Source organism: Echiichthys vipera (assembly GCF_963691815.1).
Source record: "Echiichthys vipera genome assembly, chromosome: 20".
NCBI classification, from domain to species: domain Eukaryota; kingdom Metazoa; phylum Chordata; class Actinopteri; order Perciformes; family Trachinidae; genus Echiichthys; species Echiichthys vipera.
This window is the reverse complement of record NC_139845.1, coordinates 2,076,552-2,095,601: the sequence shown is the minus strand read 5'-3', so window position 1 is coordinate 2,095,601 and position 19,050 is coordinate 2,076,552. Positions and strand designations below refer to the sequence as shown.

Genomic DNA, 19,050 nt, shown 5'->3' with positions numbered 1-19,050 from the left:
AACACACTGTCCGCCATTTTGTTTTTAATGTTTCATCGATCGGCTGCTCCGATATTTGCGTGAACCGCCGCTTTATCAGTCAAATCCACTTTGTGTTGAGTTGAAGCTGCTGCTGCTTAAAGGTGCAGTTCCCTGTTCAGACCACAGGGGGCGCTGTTGGACAGCACACCTGCACTTAAGACGTAAAACAACCACAAAAAGACAGAAAATTACACAAAGAGACAGAAAACAACCACAAAGAGACACAAAACAACCACAAAGAGACAGAAAATGACACAAAGAGACACAAAACAACCACAGAGACACTAAACAACCACAAAGAGACACAAAACAACCACAGAGACACTAAACAACCACAAAGAGACAGAAAACAACCCCAAAAAGACAGAAAATGACACAAAGAGACACAAAACAACCACAAAGAGACACAAAACAACCACAAAGAGACACAAAATGACCACAAAGAGACACAAAATGACCACAAAGAGACACAAAACGACCACAAAGAGACACAAAACAACCAAAAAGAGACACAAAAAGACATTAAACAACCACAAAGAGACACAAAACAACCACAGAGACACTAAACAACCACAAAGAGACAGAAAATGACACAAAGACACAAAAAACAACCACAAAGAGACACAAAACAACCACAAAGAGACACAAAATGACCACAAAGAGACACAAAACGACCACAAAGAGACACAAAACGACCAAAAAGAGACACAACATTAGCATTAACCCAACAAATTATCTGTTTTCCTTGATCATTATTCAGGTAAATCAAACTTATTAATCATATCAGTTTTTAAAAAAATCTATTTTCATATATTTAGTTATAATTTCTCAAACTTCTACATTTCACTGACCTCATAATTTGGATTTAGTGTCACATTTTGTTGCTTTAGTCGACTTTTGATTGACCTCATGATTCAGAACAAACCTGTAAAGCTACTTTAACTCTTCTCCACATCAAACTCTCATCTCACGGTTATAATTGCTTTACAAATATCATCATTCCGACTTTGTGTTTGACTTATTTTACATTTAAATATATCATAATGTGCCAAACTCATTACCCTCAAAGACCAAACACACACAGCAGCCAAAGCAGTTAGTTAGAAAGGATCAAATGCACGTTCAGAAACACAATAAACATTATCAAAACAATGCAATCTTTGCGTTTTTCTGTGCTTTTAATGCAACACGTCCCTTTAAGAACCAGTTCACTGAGAGTTCACTTCAGGTTCAGTAGGATTCTGGTGTTTTACAGCGAAATGAAACACGAAACAGACGAAAACGGACTTTTAAAAAGAGAATAAAGAACATTTAATGAGGTCTGGTGTTTCAGGTGCGACTGAAACCTGCAGTCGTGACAGTTTACAACACGTACACACGAGGATTTAGTTACAAAGCAACATTTTTAATATGAAACGGTACAAAAGTAGAAAACGAGCAGAAGATATTTGGCAAAAAATAAAGTTTGAACGAGGAGAGACGTGTGCAGAAGGCCGCAGGACGCGTTCACTGACCTCTGTGGTGAAACCGGCGCCACACCTGTTGTTTAGTCGTTGGAGCGGATCTGAACCTGATACACATCTGTGATTAGATACCGTACAAATATAAACTGAGTGCTGACACTGCATGAGCCGTAGGTTTGATTCCCAGTCACCAGGTTGTCTTTGTTTTTCCATTTAAACCAGCGGTTGCCGACGTTTTTGGCTAAATAAGAACAATTTTGACTGTACGGAAGCTGAAAAACGCAGACGTTGCAGTAATTTTTTAATGCTTTTTTTATCTACAGGTTAACTGTTAATTGTTATTTGTAATATTTATTGTTATCTAGAGAAAAGGAGATGTGTTTTCTCAAGATAACGATATAATTCACTTTCGATCGCATGAAAACGTCATAAAAAACTGCCATTCTTGTGATTCTGTTGATGGATTTTTGTCTTTTTGGGGGAAAGTCATGCGTTAAAGTTTGGAAACTACAGTTCCCATAATGCTTAGGGGATGTAAAACAGGAAGTATAATGTTGCCACAGAAGAGTATAGACTACGAAAGTTATCTTTTAGCCTATATTTGTTTACATTTTGGCAAATTGACCATTGCCACAAAGTCAGTTTGCCACCGACGTTGCAGTAATTTTTTTTTATGCTGTTATCTTCAGGTTAATTATAATTATTTCTATTAATTGTTGTTATCTTGTTATCTTGAAAAAACTGAGATAGTTTTTAATTAAATATATAATGTCATAAAAAACTGCAGAGTGGCGTTCTGACACTTGGTAATGCCCCAAAATTATTGTAAGTACAACATAATAAAACTTTATATTAATTGAGTTTTGTCTATTTTGGGGAAAATAATGCGCTAAAGTCTGGAAACTGCAGTTCCCATAATGCTTAGGGGATGTAAACAGGAAGTATAATGTTGCCACAGAAGAGTATAGACTACATACGTTATCTTTTAGCCTATATTTGTTTACATTTTGCCAAATTAACCATTAAAAGTATGCCAAATTAGCGATTAGCATCTCCTGTTTTAAGCATGTACAGACAAATATCGCTGGATTACTTTGATGCTGAAGAAAACATTAAAATCTGGTGATTCTTACGCAAGTTCTGCAAATTTATCGTCGTTCTTACTCAGACTTTGATACGTTTTTGTCTATTTTGCGGCTAATCGTGCGCTAAAGTTTGGAAACTACAGTTCCCATAATGCTTAGGGGATGTAAAACAGGAAGTATAATGTTGCCACAGAAGAGTATAGACTACGAAAGTTATCTTTTAGCCTATATTTGTTTACATTTTGGCGTACTTTTAATGGTCAGTTTGTCAAAATGTAAACAAATAAAGGCTAAAAGATAACGTTCGTAGTCTATACTCTTCTGTGGCAACATTCTACTTCCTGTTTACATACCCTAAGCATTATCGGAACTGTAGTTCCCAAACTTTAGCGCATTGTTATCCCCAAAATAGACAAAAATCAATCAATATAAAGTTTTATCATGTTGTATTTACACGTACTTAAGTGTCCGAACGCCACTCCGCAGTTTTTTATGACGTTATTGATTTAATTATTTCGTTATCTTGAGAAAACAGAGCTAGTTTTCTCAAGATAACGATGCCAAATTAGCGATTAGCATCTCCTGTTTCAAGTATGTACGGACAAATATCACTGGTTTACTTTGATACTGAAGGAAACTTCCTACTCAGACTTTTATTTCAAAATAAAGCAACAAAAAATAGAGAATAAGCCGTTTGTGAGGTAGAAAAGAGACGTTTTTGTTAATAATCTTCTTCAGATTAATTTTGCCGAGCCCTTAAAGGGTCTCAAACCTCAGGTTGGGAACCACTCGCTGCGTGTAGGAATGAATGGGACGGTTTTAACCCCGGAGAGTAGCAGAAAGCACGAGCGCTTGTATAAACATGTCCGATGAGCCTCGCCTGAATCATCTGGAGTCGTAAATCAAACCCAGTGAGTTCACATCAGATGATTCAGTGTGTTGCTTCATTCCAACGCCTGAGTGACTGTTACTTCCTTTTCCTCTGGTTTAAACACTTCCCTCTCTCTAAACCGTCCCTGCAGGCGCTAATTTTAAAGAGCTCCTCCATCATGTCAATATGAAATGACACGGTCTGGCTCCGTCACACTTAATGAGCCTTATCACTGCCTACGCCTCTTCATATGCTGAGCGTTTCCGCGTGGGAGACTAAATCATCACTTTTTCCCTCCCGTGAACCATTTAAATACAATAAAACCGGCACATCATTTGTTCCTATAAGGCGGGAAAGTGGCAGTGTAGGCGTTAAAGTCCTCCTGAGGTTTTTCTTGCTCTCTTCTCTTAAGGGCGCACTCACACTGTCCTTCTGCACCGCGCCAAAACAGGTGTTTCAGCTAAAGCCTAGTGCGTTTGACCAGTGTGAGTGCAACCGTACCACGTCTAGGAGCGGCACGCTTGCCGTCCACGGCCCGTTTGGGAGAGGTGGGCTTTTGTAAAGCACGTTTGCACGTGTACAAGCACGAGCGTGCGCACGTGTACGAGCACGAGGCCTACGGCGGCTCTGAGGTAATTTCCTGTGCGCCTGTTGGGACGTAGAAAAAAGAAGGAGGGACCATGCGCGGACATTTCAAACAATGGCGGTGAAAGGTTCACGTTGGTGTGATGCGGAGGTGGAGTGTTTTCTGCAGATTTGGTCGATGAAAAGATTCAAAAACAGTCGACAAGACGCACAAAAACTCAGAGGTCTACGGAAAGATCTGGAAACAAAGCCACGCATCGCCATGACGTCATCAATGCGTGTGACGTGTTACGGCGTGATGACGTATAGGCAGCAAGAAGCATTCTCCGAGGCCCAGGTAGTGTGAGTACAAACGGGCCTGGAGGGGGGGACAAGGACCCTAAAGCACGGGGCACGGGACGGAGGCACAGTGGGAGGGCGCCCTAAATCTCTAAGTTTTTGTGTTTCGGTCCTGGTTTTAGGTTTTAGGATGAGGCTGGATTGGTTTTGGAAGACACAACAAAAGAAATCTCACATGTTCAGCTTTTCAGTAGTTAATAATACTTCTCAACATCCTTCGCAAAGTCAAAATAGTCAGTGTATCAAACCCCAAAAGTGTTTTCTTTGCTTTGATTTTCAGGCCAGTAGTTTTTTCGCTGACAAACTGAAGTAAAAACATCCGCGGCGGCTGCAATAAAAAGCGTTTTTAAGCGTTTAAAATTATGGCATTTTAGCATCTAAATAAATAATTTCCACTTAAACCACTGCGAGAAAATCTGCGGAGAGTTCGCGAGTGAAATTCCACCGTTCATCAACAGCAAAAAAACAACTTTACAGTGCTGATTTTTGGAGAGAACGAAGAGCAAGTATCCAAAACAGAGGAAGCTAATTAGCATCATCCGATTTTATAAACCCTCCTCCTCAACCCATACACGTAGGTCAGCGTTCAGACTGAGGCCAGTGGTCAAAGTAACTAATTACATGCTAAAATGCTAGATTTGTCCTGGTACACAAACAGGCTAGTTAGCAAGCTAGCTAGCTTGGCCTCAGGCAATGATCCAAGCTGCTAGCATGTTAGCTCAAGGATCCCAGCTAGCTGGAGTTCTGGAATTAACCTAGCGAGTATGATTAAACTGTGTGATTTTATTGTCACACAAAACAAATGGTAAGTCCTGGTAGCTAGTTAGCAATCTAGCTAGCCTGGCCTTTGTGACTCACAAGCAATCACTATAGTCACTGGTGGCTAGCGTGTTAGCTATTAGTTCACCAGCTACAGTAGTTTGCCAGTTAACGCTGCAAGTATTTAAAATGTGTGGTTTAACTGTCACACAGCACAAAGGCTAGATTTATCCTGGTACACAAGCTGGCTAAGTAGCAGGCCAGCTAGCTTGGCCTCAGGCAGTGATCCCAGCAGCTAGCATGTTATCTCACTAGCTACAGTTTGCCAATTAACCTACAGCTAGTTTGATTTGACTGTGTAGTTTTGTTGTCACACAGAATTTGTCCTTGAACACAACCTGGCTTGTTAGCAAGTCAGCTAGCTTGGCCTCACACAGTGATCCCAGATGCTAGCATGTTAGCTCACTAGCTACAGTCGTTTGCCAATTAACCTATCTTGAGAATGATTAAACTGTGTGGTTTTATTGTCACAAAAACAAATGGTAAACCCTGGTAGGTAGTTAAAAAAAAAAGCCAGCTAGCTTGACCACTCACAATAATCTCCCCTGCTAGCGTGTTAGCTCGCGAGCTACAGTGGTTCACAGTCGGCCTTTTACACAACATGATTATCATAGAAGGAAAAACACTGTGTTAATAATGAATGGATCCGTTGTATTCAAGTGTCCCAGAGAGCCATTACACAGTGAAAACAGTATTAGCTTGGCATCGACGCTAGTTCCCAAAGCGTCCGACACGCCCACTTTGTGAGGACATATTAGCTTCCTGCCGTAACCAAGGCTTTTAACTCCACCCTGGCTTCCCCCTCTTTTTGCCCTGATTTAGAATATTTCAGCGTTGATGAAGCTGGTGGCGAGTGGCGAACCTCTGGAGGTCCACGTGTCATAGTCCTTTGTGTTCTTGCAGGTCGGGGATTCAAACCTGCATCCGTCAGACCGAGCACCCGTGTGCTTTAGCCGACGAGGGATCGCAGCGTCACCGCCAGACCGAGCCCCACTCCCAGCCCCATCCACGTGGGCGTGGAGCTGGCTCCGCCCCCCTCCAGGTGTAAAGTGTAGTTACAGGTAGGGGTGAGCTGAGCCTGTGTGACGTTAGCTTGGGTGGGGTCTGCTTTGGTGGGGTCAGCCGGAGTCGTTGGGACGTGGCGTAACATGAAGTCATGTTTCATGGCGGAGTAGTGATCAGGGCCATGCGGGACGTTAAGTATCTCCGTCAAAGCCTCGTGACCCGGGTACGTCACCTGTCAATCAAAAGAAGATCAGCCGAAAGACTCGGTTAGTGTCACGTGAGTGTTAACGGCGACCAACAACAACGGGAAATGGCGAGACTGTTTACGGTGAAGCTGTAGTTTCCAGGCAGCAGCAGTCTGTAGTACTCTCCGTGTCGGTCGGTTCTGAACGGGCACATGTTCCTGCGACCTTTGACCTCCACCACCGCGTTCTGGACAGGCACCCCGGAGCCGTTGAACACACGACCTTTAACCCCTGAAGACAGAACAGGGTATTAGGTGATTATTAAGTATCGATCCTGGTTCAGTTACAGCTCACGTGGACGTGCAGACAGACGGGTAAACAGACGGGTGGACGGACGGGCACTGACCCAAGTGGACCTGCCGGATGAAGGCCAGCAGAGACTTCCTGTTCTCCGTCCACAGAGCAGGAAGTTGGTTGGCGGGAGGAAACTTGCAGCAGGAAACCTCCAGAGTCAACTCCAAACATTGACCCCACACATAGTTATAGTCCTGCATCCCGCCTGCACGCACACAAAGAGCATGTTAACTCCACACTGCACGTACGTTACACCGTGTTCTGTAACCATGAGACCATGTGATACAGTTTAAAGGTCCCATATTCTGCGTCTCTGCACCGTCACTGCAGCTGGGGTACGATTGAAACAGCACTGTAGCGCCACTTTCTACATATATATTTTAAAGCGAGGCTTAAGACCCATCATCTTTTTAACCAGGCTTTTAATTGATTTCTTTTAGGCAGTGCTGATCAGAGCACTTTTTATCCTTTTTTACTGTTTTAATCTCTGTGTTTGAGCCTTCATGCTTTTATTTTTATGGCCTCATGTCGTATGCTCTTATGCTTTTATGTTCTAGTTCATGTTTTTAGCCTCCATATTTTAACCCTTTACTGTTTTAGGCAACAGTTTTTAGTCTCCAGTGTTTCCTCAGGGGGCCTGAAGGACTGGGAGTTGTGTCTGGTCTCGAGAGGGGTGCTGTCCCGTGGACAGTTTCAGGCCCGGGCGACTAGAGGGCTCTGCACCTTGGTGCGGAGGCTCCTGTCTGCCCGGGTTGGGGGGGTCTCTGTGGCGGTGGTCTCTGTGACCTTGGACTGGGATCTCCCCCGGTGTGGTTGCCCCCCCCCCCCAAAGGTAGCTTCCTCTAGCCTCCTCTGTACCTCAGGTCTCGCTGCCCGGCCATGTCTCTGTAGTGACAGCTAGTGTTTGTGTAGGTGTGTGTGTGTGTGTGTGTGTATGAACGTATACACATGTGTGTGTGTCTCTGTGCACGACTGTGGGTTCTTTTAACTTTCTTCTCCTGATTTTATTTGATGTTTCTCTTTTTCTGTACATCTCTGTAACTCGGCACTTTGCGATACTTTTCTGTATGAAAAGCACCGTATCAATAACGGTTGATCTGATTTGATTTGATATATAGTGTAGTTGTGACATCACAACAGTACAGGAAGTCGTAACGGCTCGTTTTAAAGGCCCAGTTTCTAAAAATGAGCTGTGCGCTTCTGTCTTTCTATTGAGTGTTTTGATACTTTTACAGTATTTATAAAGCTCCTCCACCTGCTTTATTATAAAATTTTAAAAGAGACAATACGGGACCTTTAAAGAGACGCCCGCTTGCATGAAAACAGACTAGACTTTGTTTATGACGTGGCACGAATTAGAAATTGATTTGGACAGTGGATGTTTTGTCTGCGGGGCCAGAAGAGCGTACAGCTGCAGCGTACAGTGCAGCTCCCTCCGGTAAAGTCACTGTCAGCGAGGTGATCCGGTTGCAGGGTTCAAGTTTCTGCAGCAGGAAACCGGAGGAGGCAGTTTAGTCCCCGCAGGTTTCCACTCCAGTCCTTCTAAGGGCGCCCTCCCACTGTTGCTCCGTCCCGCGCCCCGTGCTTTAGGGTCCTTGTCCCCCCCTCCAGGCCCGTTTGTACTCACACTACCTGGGCCTCGGAGAATGCTTCTTGCTGCCTATACGTCATCACGCCGTAACACGTCACACGCATTGATGACGTCATGGCGATGCGTGGCTTTGTTTCCAGATCTTTCCGTAGACCTCGGAGTTTTTGTGCGTCTTGTCGACTGTTTTTGAATCTTTTCATCGACCAAATCTGCAGTAAACACTCCACCTCCGCATCACACCAACGTGAACCTTTCACCGCCATTGTTTGAAATGTCCGCGCATGGTCCCTCCTTCTTTTTTCTACGTCCCAACAGGCGCACAGGAAATGACCTCAGAACCGCCGTAGGCCTCGTGCTCGTACACGTGCAAACGTGCTTTACTAAAGCCCACCTCTCCCAAACGGGCCATGGACGGCGAGCGTGCCGCTCCTAAACGCGGTACGGTTGCAGTCACACTGGTCAAAGGAACCAGACTTTAGCCGTGAAACCTGCTTGGGCACGGTAAGGAGGGACAGTGGGAGTGCGCCCTAAGAACTCACACTGAACCACCGCCAACATAAGTAATCCCTTGACGTTCACTGTCTGGGTAAAAATAAACTGTACTTTCAAGGCGATGTGCCGACCTGTCAAAGGATACCACTGGTACCCGTTGGTGACGCCCTCCAGGAACGGTCTGCCGTCGTCGCAGCGGTCGCCGTGGTGCATGGAGCCGTGGTTGTGGGAGTAAACTTTGGCCAGGTGGACGAACACGTCGTCGTCGGGGGCGATGCTGGCCCCGCCCACCAGCTCGCTGCCTGGAGAAACACACGGGAGATGTATTTTGTAGCTTTTTAAACTTTAAAATATATGCAGCTTCTCTGAGCGTGCGTGTGTTTACCTCCGTTGCTGTTGTCGTACGGATAACTGGCCACCAGAGCTCCTCCGTGGAGGTTTGCGGAGAGAACGAAACTCTCCGTCCTCAACCAGCCAATCACAGCTCGGACCTGAAACACATCGCATCACAAACGGCACAGCTGGAGATTTTTTATCCCAACAAACAGGAGGAAATAATACAAATGATCACATTTAAATGAGCTTTTTTAACAATTTCATTCCTTCATATTTCTGCAACAATTAGTCCGTAACAGTCCTAAGAGAATTAGCATTGTTATATCTTTATTTTTCTCATTTCCTGGTCTCCCATAGACACTTTAGAGCTGACACTTTTTCACATCCTTGGGCCCGTCCACACGAAGACGCGCTTTGCTGTCATCGCTAACGTTTTTTTAATCGTTTTGGTTGATCCTGGACACGGGGGGGGGGGGGGGGGGGGGGGCGGCGTTACGGGAGCCTCAAACCGCTCTTTTCTGAACCCAGGTCCCAGAGTGGATAAAAAGTCAATCAAAAATGGCGTCCTTGAGCTTTCGCCCCATCTCCCGACCCGACCTCTAACCCCGCGACGTCTCATAGCAACAATGGCGGACCTTACGCTTGTGTGCGTGCTGCAGAAGCTACTGAGCCAATCAGGTTTCCTGGTTTACTTCTTCTTCTTGTTGTGTTGGGTTTGGACCACAGACTGTATAAAAAACAGACGTAGCGTCTCCGTCGAGCTCTCGACTTCAATCGTCCTCGCCTACGGGAGACGGCATCTTGTCAGACTTTGACTCTGTCTCATTTCCTCTGACCTTAAAAGGGCATGTATGTGACGTTGGGGGGAGGGGCGTACGCCCATCTGGCTGACGTGAGAAGTGAGGGCCAGAGGCTATTTGTCACTCAAGAGGCCACGCCCCTAATTATTCTTAACTTTAACCTCCAATAAAATAAAAACTAGCCCCCCAGTGTTCATTCATAAGTTCCTCCAATAAAGTTTGAAAGATGGAGACGATGGAGGAAAGAACCATCCTGCGTGTGTTGAAAAGGAGTCAAAATGGCGGCAGTGTTATAGACGGCGGTGGTCTGCGAGACACTAAAGACGTCCCAGAGTGTGGACGGAGAATTCCACACGTTGGTTTGACAGATGAGACAAAGTGACACCCGACGTCTCTTTCAGGGCGTCCGTCGGGGCTTCGATGACTCGCTCGCTCCTGATATTCACGCCACTTTCTGGTGTCCGGTGCCCGACACTGCCCCCACGATTTCAGTTGGTACTGCAGCGTTTGATTGGTATCTGTACGCATCCGTGAGCTTTCAGGATACGGACGGAAATACGGAGGACATGGACGCAGACGACGCACAGAAGGCTCCGTATGCGTCTCTAACACGGAGCATAAATGAGCCTTAACGCGAGCGCCGACCCAGCCTGCTTTGCCTCAGATCTGGCGCTTTCGGGTCGCCCTTAGCCCTCCTCTCTTCCCCCGTCTTTGTTCGCAGCCTCTGCGTCGCCGTTGGAGCACTTTGGCCGTTGGAGCTGGATCGGTAGACCCGGTTGTTTCAGGATAAGGACAGAAATACGGAGGAAATGGACGCAGAGGCTCCGTATGCGTCTCTAACGTGGAGCTTAAACGAGCCGTAACTCTGATTTAAAGGTATATTTGGACCAAACACCAGAGTTGGTGATTGTTGGAAGAGTAAAAACACAAAGAAAGATGTTTTTTGTGAGTTTTATTCTTGTTTTAAGTGCTTTTTCCTGATCATCAACTCGGTAAAATGATTTGTTTTTTCCAATGGAGTTTGGTGGCTTTGCTGTTTCTTTTCATTGAATAAAACAAACCGGAGACGCGTTTATACATAACAGTGCGTTTGTTCAGGGACTACTTTCTTGAGCAGGCGTATTCATCCACACCCTGGTGCATCTGAACGCACTGACCTCGGCCTCCCGCCTCGTCTCGTCCAGCTGCGGTTGCCTCCGGAGACCCGCGAACGCATCGGGGAAGTTCCTGTTGAGGTCGACGCCGTTATAGTTGACCCTGAAAACAAGAGTCAACGAGTTTACAGCTTTTCTTCTCAGCGTTTCTGAGTCTGAGCGCTCGTTGTGAAGCGTTCAGTTCACTAGAATCAATAAAACATCTTTAATCCAGTTTGTTTTTGGCCCAAAGTGAAGGTGAAATAATCTTTAATCTAAATAAATATTATCTATTTAAAGAGAAACAACAAAGTGTAGAAATGATTAAAAGCATTTTGATTTATTTTCATATGTATTTGTTTATTTATGCCTATTTATATTTATTTTTTATACTTTTTTACATTTATTTTTAATGTTATTTATTTATTTTTAACCCTTTACTTTTTCCTTTTTTATTTATTTCTCTTTTTATTTCCATATTTTTTAGAATTTACTTAATTATTATTTGATTAATTCTTTTTTTTTGGCACTTCTAATTGAATCATAGGAATAAAATAAATAAAAAGAGGAAAAACAATTAAATAAAGCAGAGGAAATATAAAGAGACTGATATTTTAAAAGAGGAATAAATAAGTAAATAAAGACAAATTGGAAATATAAAGAGGAATAAACAAATATTGTTTAAATATTTGTAATATAAATACAATGAATAAAAGAATAAATAAGGTTAATATATATATGTATATATTTGAAATATAAAGAGAAATAACATAGTAAAATGATTATAAGCATTTTGATTTATTTTCACATGTATTTGTTTATTTATGCCTGTTTATATTTATTTAATATACTTTTTTACATTTATTTTTAATGTAATTTATTTATTTTTAACCCTTTACTTTTTCCTTTTTTATTTATTTCTCTTTTTATTTCCACATTTTTTTTAAATGACTTATTTATTATTTGATTTTTTCCTATTATTATTATTTCTACTTTTATTTTATTTAAGTGTTTTACAGATTTAATATTTTTTATGGCACTTTTATGGATTTTTTGGAATAAAATAAGAAAAAATGTAATAAAATAGTGGAAATATAAAGAAAAATGAAGTTGTTGTTCCAGTGAAACGTTTCCTTAAAAGGTTTGGAAAGTGGTGAACTCAGACCACACAAACACACACACACACACACACACACACACACACACACACACACACACACACAGTCTCCTTTATACAGAACATTAGAAGAAGTCTAAACACTTATAATTAGATACTTAGAGGCTTTTACCGTGACTGTAATCTGTGTGTGTGTGTGTGTGTGTGTGTGTGTGTGTGTGTGTGTGTGTGTGTGTGTGTGTCTGTGTGTGTGTGTGTGTGTGTGTGTGTGTGTGTGTGTGTGTGTGTGTGTGTGTGTGTGTGTCTGGTTTTACTGCTTGTCAAGACTCTTTCTGGGCGTTGAAGCGTCACAGGGTTTAGTCTGTACACTTCAAAAACATCGGCTTTAAGTGTGTGTGTCTTTTGTTTTGACATTTGGTCTGACACACACACACACACACACACACACACACACACACACACACACACACACACACGCACACACACACACAATATGGATGCAGATGTTTTCTGAAACGGAGCTAAAACGCTTGTGCGGACGGAGATCGCTTTGGTTCTGAAACGCCGCCTGTGTGTGTGTGTGTGTGTGTGTGTGTGTGTGTGTGTGTGTGTGTGTGTGTGTGTGTGTGTGTGTGAGAGAGAGAGAAAGAGAGAGAGTACCGGCCCTGGCCGTAATGGCAGTCTGTGTCGGATGCATCGAAGCCATCAGGGTTCATCGTCGGCAGGATGTGGATGCGGGTGCTGCTCAGCAACCGCGATGACCACGTCTCGTTGTTACGGTAACCACGGACCAGGTCGTCGATGAGCTGTAGCATCAGCTCGCGGCCTAGAACCTGCACACACACACACACACACACACACACACACACACACACACACACACACACACACACACACACACACATACACACGTAAACACCAATTACGCACAGAGTTCAGCTGTTGTTGGTTTTCATTCATTCCTCGACTCAACATCTGTTTTTTTATTTAAAGATGACATCACAGCTCCACGCGTGTTGGAAACAGCGGGGGAGGAAGGGAGGAAGTGATGTTGTGAGTCAGCGAGGCGAGTCACAGGTTTAAAAAAGAACGGGGGATTTAGAGAAACAACAACTTTGTGAATGAATGAGAGTCTCAGGAGGGAGAAAGAGAGAAGGGTGGGAAAGGGGAAGAGGTGTGTGTGTGTGTGTGTGTGTGTGTGTGTGTGTGTGTGTGTGTGTGTGTGTGTGTGTGTGTGTGGACAAAGCTGCAACATACACACACACACACACGCGTCAGGACAAGCGCTGCCTCCGGCCATCGTTTTGTTTTCCGTCTCTCTCTTCAGCCTCGTTCATGTGAAGTCAAAAAAAAGCCACAAGAATGATTAAAAAAAAAAGAATAAATATAAAATATAAATATAATATAGAAAAATATTGGACACATAAAAATAATATATAAGTAAATCAAAAAAATATTGGAAATATAAATAAAATAGATAAAAGAATAAATAAGTGAATACAAACATTTGAAATATAAAGAGAAATAACAAGAGGTGAAAATATTATATATTAATGCCTGTTTATATTTATTTTTTTTATACTTTTATTTTAATTTTATTCATTTTTCCTCTTTTATTGTCCACCCTGGACAGGACGCCAGTCTATCACAGGACACATAGAGACAGAGACAGACAACCATTCACACCTACGGGTGATTTAGAGTCATCAATGAACCGAACACCTGCACGTCTTTGGACTGTGGGAGGAAACCGGAGAACCCGGAGAAAACCCACGCAGACACGGGGAGAACAGGCAAACTCCACACACAAGGGCCCCAGCCGGGACTCAAACCAGGAACCCTCTCGCTGTGAGGCGACAGTGCTAACCACCTCACCTTATGTCTCAGTTTCTAGTTTCAAGTCTTCTTCAATTCAGGATGATGTTCATTTAGTAAATTAGAGTCAAACAGAGCAGAAATGAAGGGGGGGTTTAGGGCGGGGCTACGTTATGAGTGACAGGTCGCAGAAGCTATTTGATTAAAGGTGTCAAAAGACGTGTTTGACGTGCTGAACGTAGTTACCAGGATGAGACAAAGGAACACACACACACACACACAGACGTGATTATGACCCGAGCAGGCGGACGACATTCCTGCTGCCGAACTGTCAGAACCAGACGAGTGTTTTCATTTCGGCTCAAACACGTGACGACACACACTTCCTCGCGCATCTGAGGGCTTGATTTTCTGTCGTCGTTCGCTTCCTGTTGTTTTGGGAGTTTTCCCAAACAGCACGCTTTCATACCGAGGGGCCGGAGAACACGCACACGCCCTTTCCTTCACAAACACAACAGCTGCGTTTTTACCAAACAGAACACGCACCGATGTCTGACTCTACGGCCGTTCGGTTCATTGATGACTCTAAATCACCCGTAGGTGTGAATGGTTGTCTGTCTCTGTTCGTCTCTATGTGTCCTGTGATAGACTGGCGTCCTGTCCAGGGTGGACGCCCCCTCACGCCCGATGTCAGCTGGGATCGCCTCAGGATCTGCTGAGACCATGAGACTCAATTCATCTGGAGGAGTCAGGTTAATGGTCGTCACCATCTCCGCCGTATAAACGAGGTCATTTAGTGCGTTCGTCGGCCTCACAGGAAGTGAAACTCGTGTCACACAGAAAGATGCATTCTGGGAAATGCTAACTTAAACACACACAATGATCTCTACACGACACCTTTCCAACTTTTCCACAGAAACTACAGTCCTGCTGTTGTGTGTGTGTGTGTGTGTGTGTGTGTGTGTGTGTGTGTGTGTGTGTGTGTGTGTGTGTGTGTGTGTGTGTGTGTGTGTGTGTGTGTGCGTGCGTGCGTGTGTGTGTGAGTGGACACAGTGAAAAGGTCTTTTTCTGCAAGTTTCCTCCGAACTGACACACTCCACTGACTCTGTTTGCTGACTGTGTACCACACTGTGTAAGTGTGTGTGTGTGTGTGTGTGTGTGTGTGTGTGTGTGTGTGTGTGTGTGTGTGTGTAAGTGTGTGTGTGTGTGTGTGTGTGTGTCGAGGCATGACTTGTCTATTTAAGGACATTTCCATGGACTTTCACACACACATGCAGTGCGATCAGCAGTAGACCGTCACCATGGTAACCAGATGCTGGTCCCTGGGGTCGCTGAGCGTTTCTTTTACACAGTGTTTTTAAAAAGGAGATTTATTTGTGTACAAATTTCAGATCCTTGCACTTTAAATTTGTATTTTGTCGCTTTATCTTTATATACTTTAACTTTCTGTTTCACAAATGTTTGTTACACCTCTGTATATATTTATACTTAAAGGATTAGTCGAGCAAAAGAAGAATATTCTGCAGCTATTGAGATAATTGGTCGTTAAAGTATCGCAAATGCTGTTTTTAGCCGCTCAATGTGGAGATTTGGTGCTTTTCTCTGTTTTAAAGCATAATAAAGTTCATATATTTGGATTTTGGACTCACAAAACAACACGTTTAAGGACATGCCATGGACTGTAATGGATATTTTTCCCTATTTTCTGACAGACGAAGCGATTAATCGTTAAAACAACTGGCAGATCACACACAGAAACAAAAACAATAACCGACAGGAAAGAACTTTATTCACTCATGTAAACGCTCACATCGTCTGCGTAGTGCGTTACTTCTCATTAGCGCTCAAAGGAGTTGTCGAGTAAAGAGTTCTGCAACTTTTGAGACAATCGATTAATCGTTAAAGTATCGCAAATGCTGTTTTTAGCCTCTCAAATGTGGAGATTTGCAGCTTTTCTCTGTTTTAAAGCACATTAAAGTTAGTAAATTTGGATTTTGGACGCACCAAATAACACATTTAAAGACGCACCTTGGACTGGAATGGATGTTTTTCACTATTTTCTGACAGACGAAGCGATTAACCGATAAAACAACCGACAGATCAGAAAATAATAGTACGTTTGAAGTTGCTCTACTTCTCATTAAGCTAGCCTGCTCATTTGGAGCGAGCTGATTGTTTCGCCCCCCCCCCCCCGCAGCGTTCTCGAAACCCGGCGATCCGATCGACTTCACACTCGCCACTGAACTCCCGGGGGGTCCCCGGCGACACGCCCTCCATTTGAAAGAATGGATATGTGAAGGACACGCATACACGGACAGAGATTCCTTCCTTTGTTGTTAGATGAAGCTGCTACGGTGCCAGCTGTTGGTCAAACGGCACCAAAGTGGTCACGTCCACTCAGACACTCAGACATCACATCTACAGCAAACGTGGGCGCAATAACCAGGGTTCCTACGCAGAATGTAAAAGTATGTTAACGTATGTAAACGTATGTAAAGTAGGGGATTTAACTTGAGTCACATCCAGGTCTGGAGAGAGAGTTTGGAAAAATGCTTGTGTTGTTGTTTCCAGACTATTTTCTCACTTTCTTAAATCAAGCACTGTCGCCTCACAGCGAGAGGGTTCCTGGTTTGAATCCCAGCTGGGCCCCTTCTGTGTGGAGTTTGCATGTTCTCCCTGTGTCTGCTCATGTCTCTCATCCTACGTTCAGCACGTCAAACACGTCTTTTGACAGCTTTAATCAAATAGCTTCTGCGACCTGTCACTCATAACGTAGCCCCGCCCTAAACGCCCTAAATTCCATGTGTAACTCCATTTGACTCTAAATGGACCATCATTGACTAAATGAACATCAAGCTAATTTGGGTTCCTGGTTTGAATCCCGGCTGGGCCCCTTCTGTGTGGAGTTTGCATGTTCTCCCCGTGTCTGCGTGGGTTTTCTCCGGGTTCTCCGGTTTCCTCCCACAGTCCAAAGACGTGCAGGTGTTCGGTTCATTGATGACTCTAAATCACCCGTAGGTGTGAATGGTTGTCTGTCTCTGTTCGTCTCTATGTGTCCTGTGATAGACTGGCGTCCTGTCCAGGGTGGACCCCGCCTCACGCCCTATGTCAGCTGGGATCGACTCCAGCCCCCCGCGACCCCGACAGGGACAAGAGGCTGAAGATGAATGAATGAATGAATATATACAAATCAACATAAGTTGACTAACGCAACACAGCCGACCTGTAGATGCTATGAAACATTTTCTTCTGTAGTTCCTGGTTAAATGTCCGTCTCTACTGTTCCTGTCTGTAGTGTTGCAGGTTCACAGTTATTAATTTCACTCTTTTAGCGTTTAGCTTGAAAAAAACGTCTCAGTTTGGAGTTCATTCACTTATATGAGCTTCAACACGTAGGTAAAAATGTCTTTAATTACTTGGCAACATAATGGCGTACATAGAATTTAACATGCGTGTTAAAAGATGGATTTTAAAACCGTTTATTCACATAGTAAACATCTAACAATTGGTGTTCAGATGTTTAATATTGACTGAAAAATCCTCAGAGACGTCTGGAAATGTAGAAAATGGAAAATGTGTCGAAACCCTGAAAAGCATAAAGCATTCAGGGCGATGTGACACGAGTTGTGAAGTAAAAACCCCAACGTCCCGTACATATAGTTCACCTGCGTCGAGCAAACGAGTGCGAAAAACAACTGGGTACACTCTCATTTCATTCATTTAAATATATGTTTGATGCTTTCATGTCTAATTCACAACAACACTTTCGCTAAATTCGACGAATCGCACCAAATTTGACAAAAATCCCAAAGCGAGGCTCCATTTAAACACCCGCCAAGTGCGAAGGACAAACGTTAAGACCTTGCTTTATAGAATATGACGTATTGCTGCCCAACTGTATATAAAGGAGTTAAAATTAGCTCAACCTTGAACATCTACAGCAGGAAAACGCAACACAAGTGAAGGAAACGTCTTCCACCACTGTGTAAATGCACTACGCAGACGATGTGAGCGTTTACATGAGTCAATAAAGTTCTTTCCTGTCGGTTATTGTTGCTTTTGTTTCTGTGTGTAAGTCAGAAATGAATAGATTTGATTCATAATGTTGTCTAGTACTTTAATGTTGACTCAGCCACACACACACACACACACACACTCACGGTCTGTGGTCTGAATACAAAAGTGTGTGTGGAGTGTGTTTGACTCTGAATGGCTTTTGTTGTTCTCTTTAGTCTCCTTTTAGTCCTGCTTCCTGTCAACAGGGAGGGGTCCTGATGTGTGTGTGTGTGTGTGTGTGTGTGTGTGTGTGTGTGTGTGTGTGTGTGTGTGTGTGTGTGTGTGCGCTCACCTCGTTTCCATGCATGTTGGCCACATATTTGAACTCAGGGATGCCGACGGTGTGACGGCGAGCACTGAGACCCAGAGCCAACACCCACAGCTGCTGACCTGAGAGAGAACCAGAGAATTAAAAAAAACATTTAAATACAGTTTGTTTATATTTAGTTGAGATGTTTTATAGTGAATGAAGCTCTACAGTGAACGCTTAACACTGAATTTACAGGTTACGTGTTTATTTGAATTAGAGAAAGAGTCGCAAATTGGCTAAAGGGGATTTTTAAGGAGCCAGTTGAGGTGGTTCAGGATCATCTGGTAAGGATGAACCCTGGGCGCCTCCCTAGGGAGGTGTTCCAGGCACGTCCAGCTGGGAGGAGGCCTCGGGGAAGACCCAGGACCAGGTGGAGAGATTAGATCTCCACACTGGCCTGGGAACGCCTCAGGATCCCCCAGTTAGAGCTGGTTAATGTGGCCCGGGAAAGGGAAGTTTGGGGTCCCCTGCTGGAGCTGCTGCCCCCGGGACCCGACCCCGGATAAGAGGCTGAAGATGAGATGAGATTTTTTTTAATAATGCATTGAACTGAACGTTTCTTTCATATTTCATTCTCAGGGTTCCTGCAACTTTTCAAAAGTCAGGTTCAAGCACCTTCACGCTCCATTTTCAAGCTTTTCCATCCCCCTACAGCTGTGGTAGAATAATATAT

General features: G+C 43.7%; 1 protein-coding gene across 1 annotated transcript in view; it reads right to left on the bottom strand.

Moving 5' to 3' along the window:
- Positions 1 to 6,132: 6,132 nt before the first annotated feature.
- Positions 6,133 to 19,050, bottom strand: part of cpm (carboxypeptidase M) — a gene marked incomplete at both ends in the record, with an annotated part of 15,244 nt that continues 2,326 nt past the window's right edge. Inside the window, 8 exons of the mRNA XM_083935058.1 lie at positions 6,133 to 6,420; positions 6,516 to 6,664; positions 6,780 to 6,932; positions 8,942 to 9,112; positions 9,196 to 9,301; positions 11,104 to 11,203; positions 12,857 to 13,029; positions 18,360 to 18,457. Coding sequence (XP_083791184.1) covers positions 6,133 to 6,420; positions 6,516 to 6,664; positions 6,780 to 6,932; positions 8,942 to 9,112; positions 9,196 to 9,301; positions 11,104 to 11,203; positions 12,857 to 13,029; positions 18,360 to 18,457 — 1,238 coding nt within the window. The remainder of the gene's footprint in view (positions 6,421 to 6,515; positions 6,665 to 6,779; positions 6,933 to 8,941; positions 9,113 to 9,195; positions 9,302 to 11,103; positions 11,204 to 12,856; positions 13,030 to 18,359; positions 18,458 to 19,050) is intronic.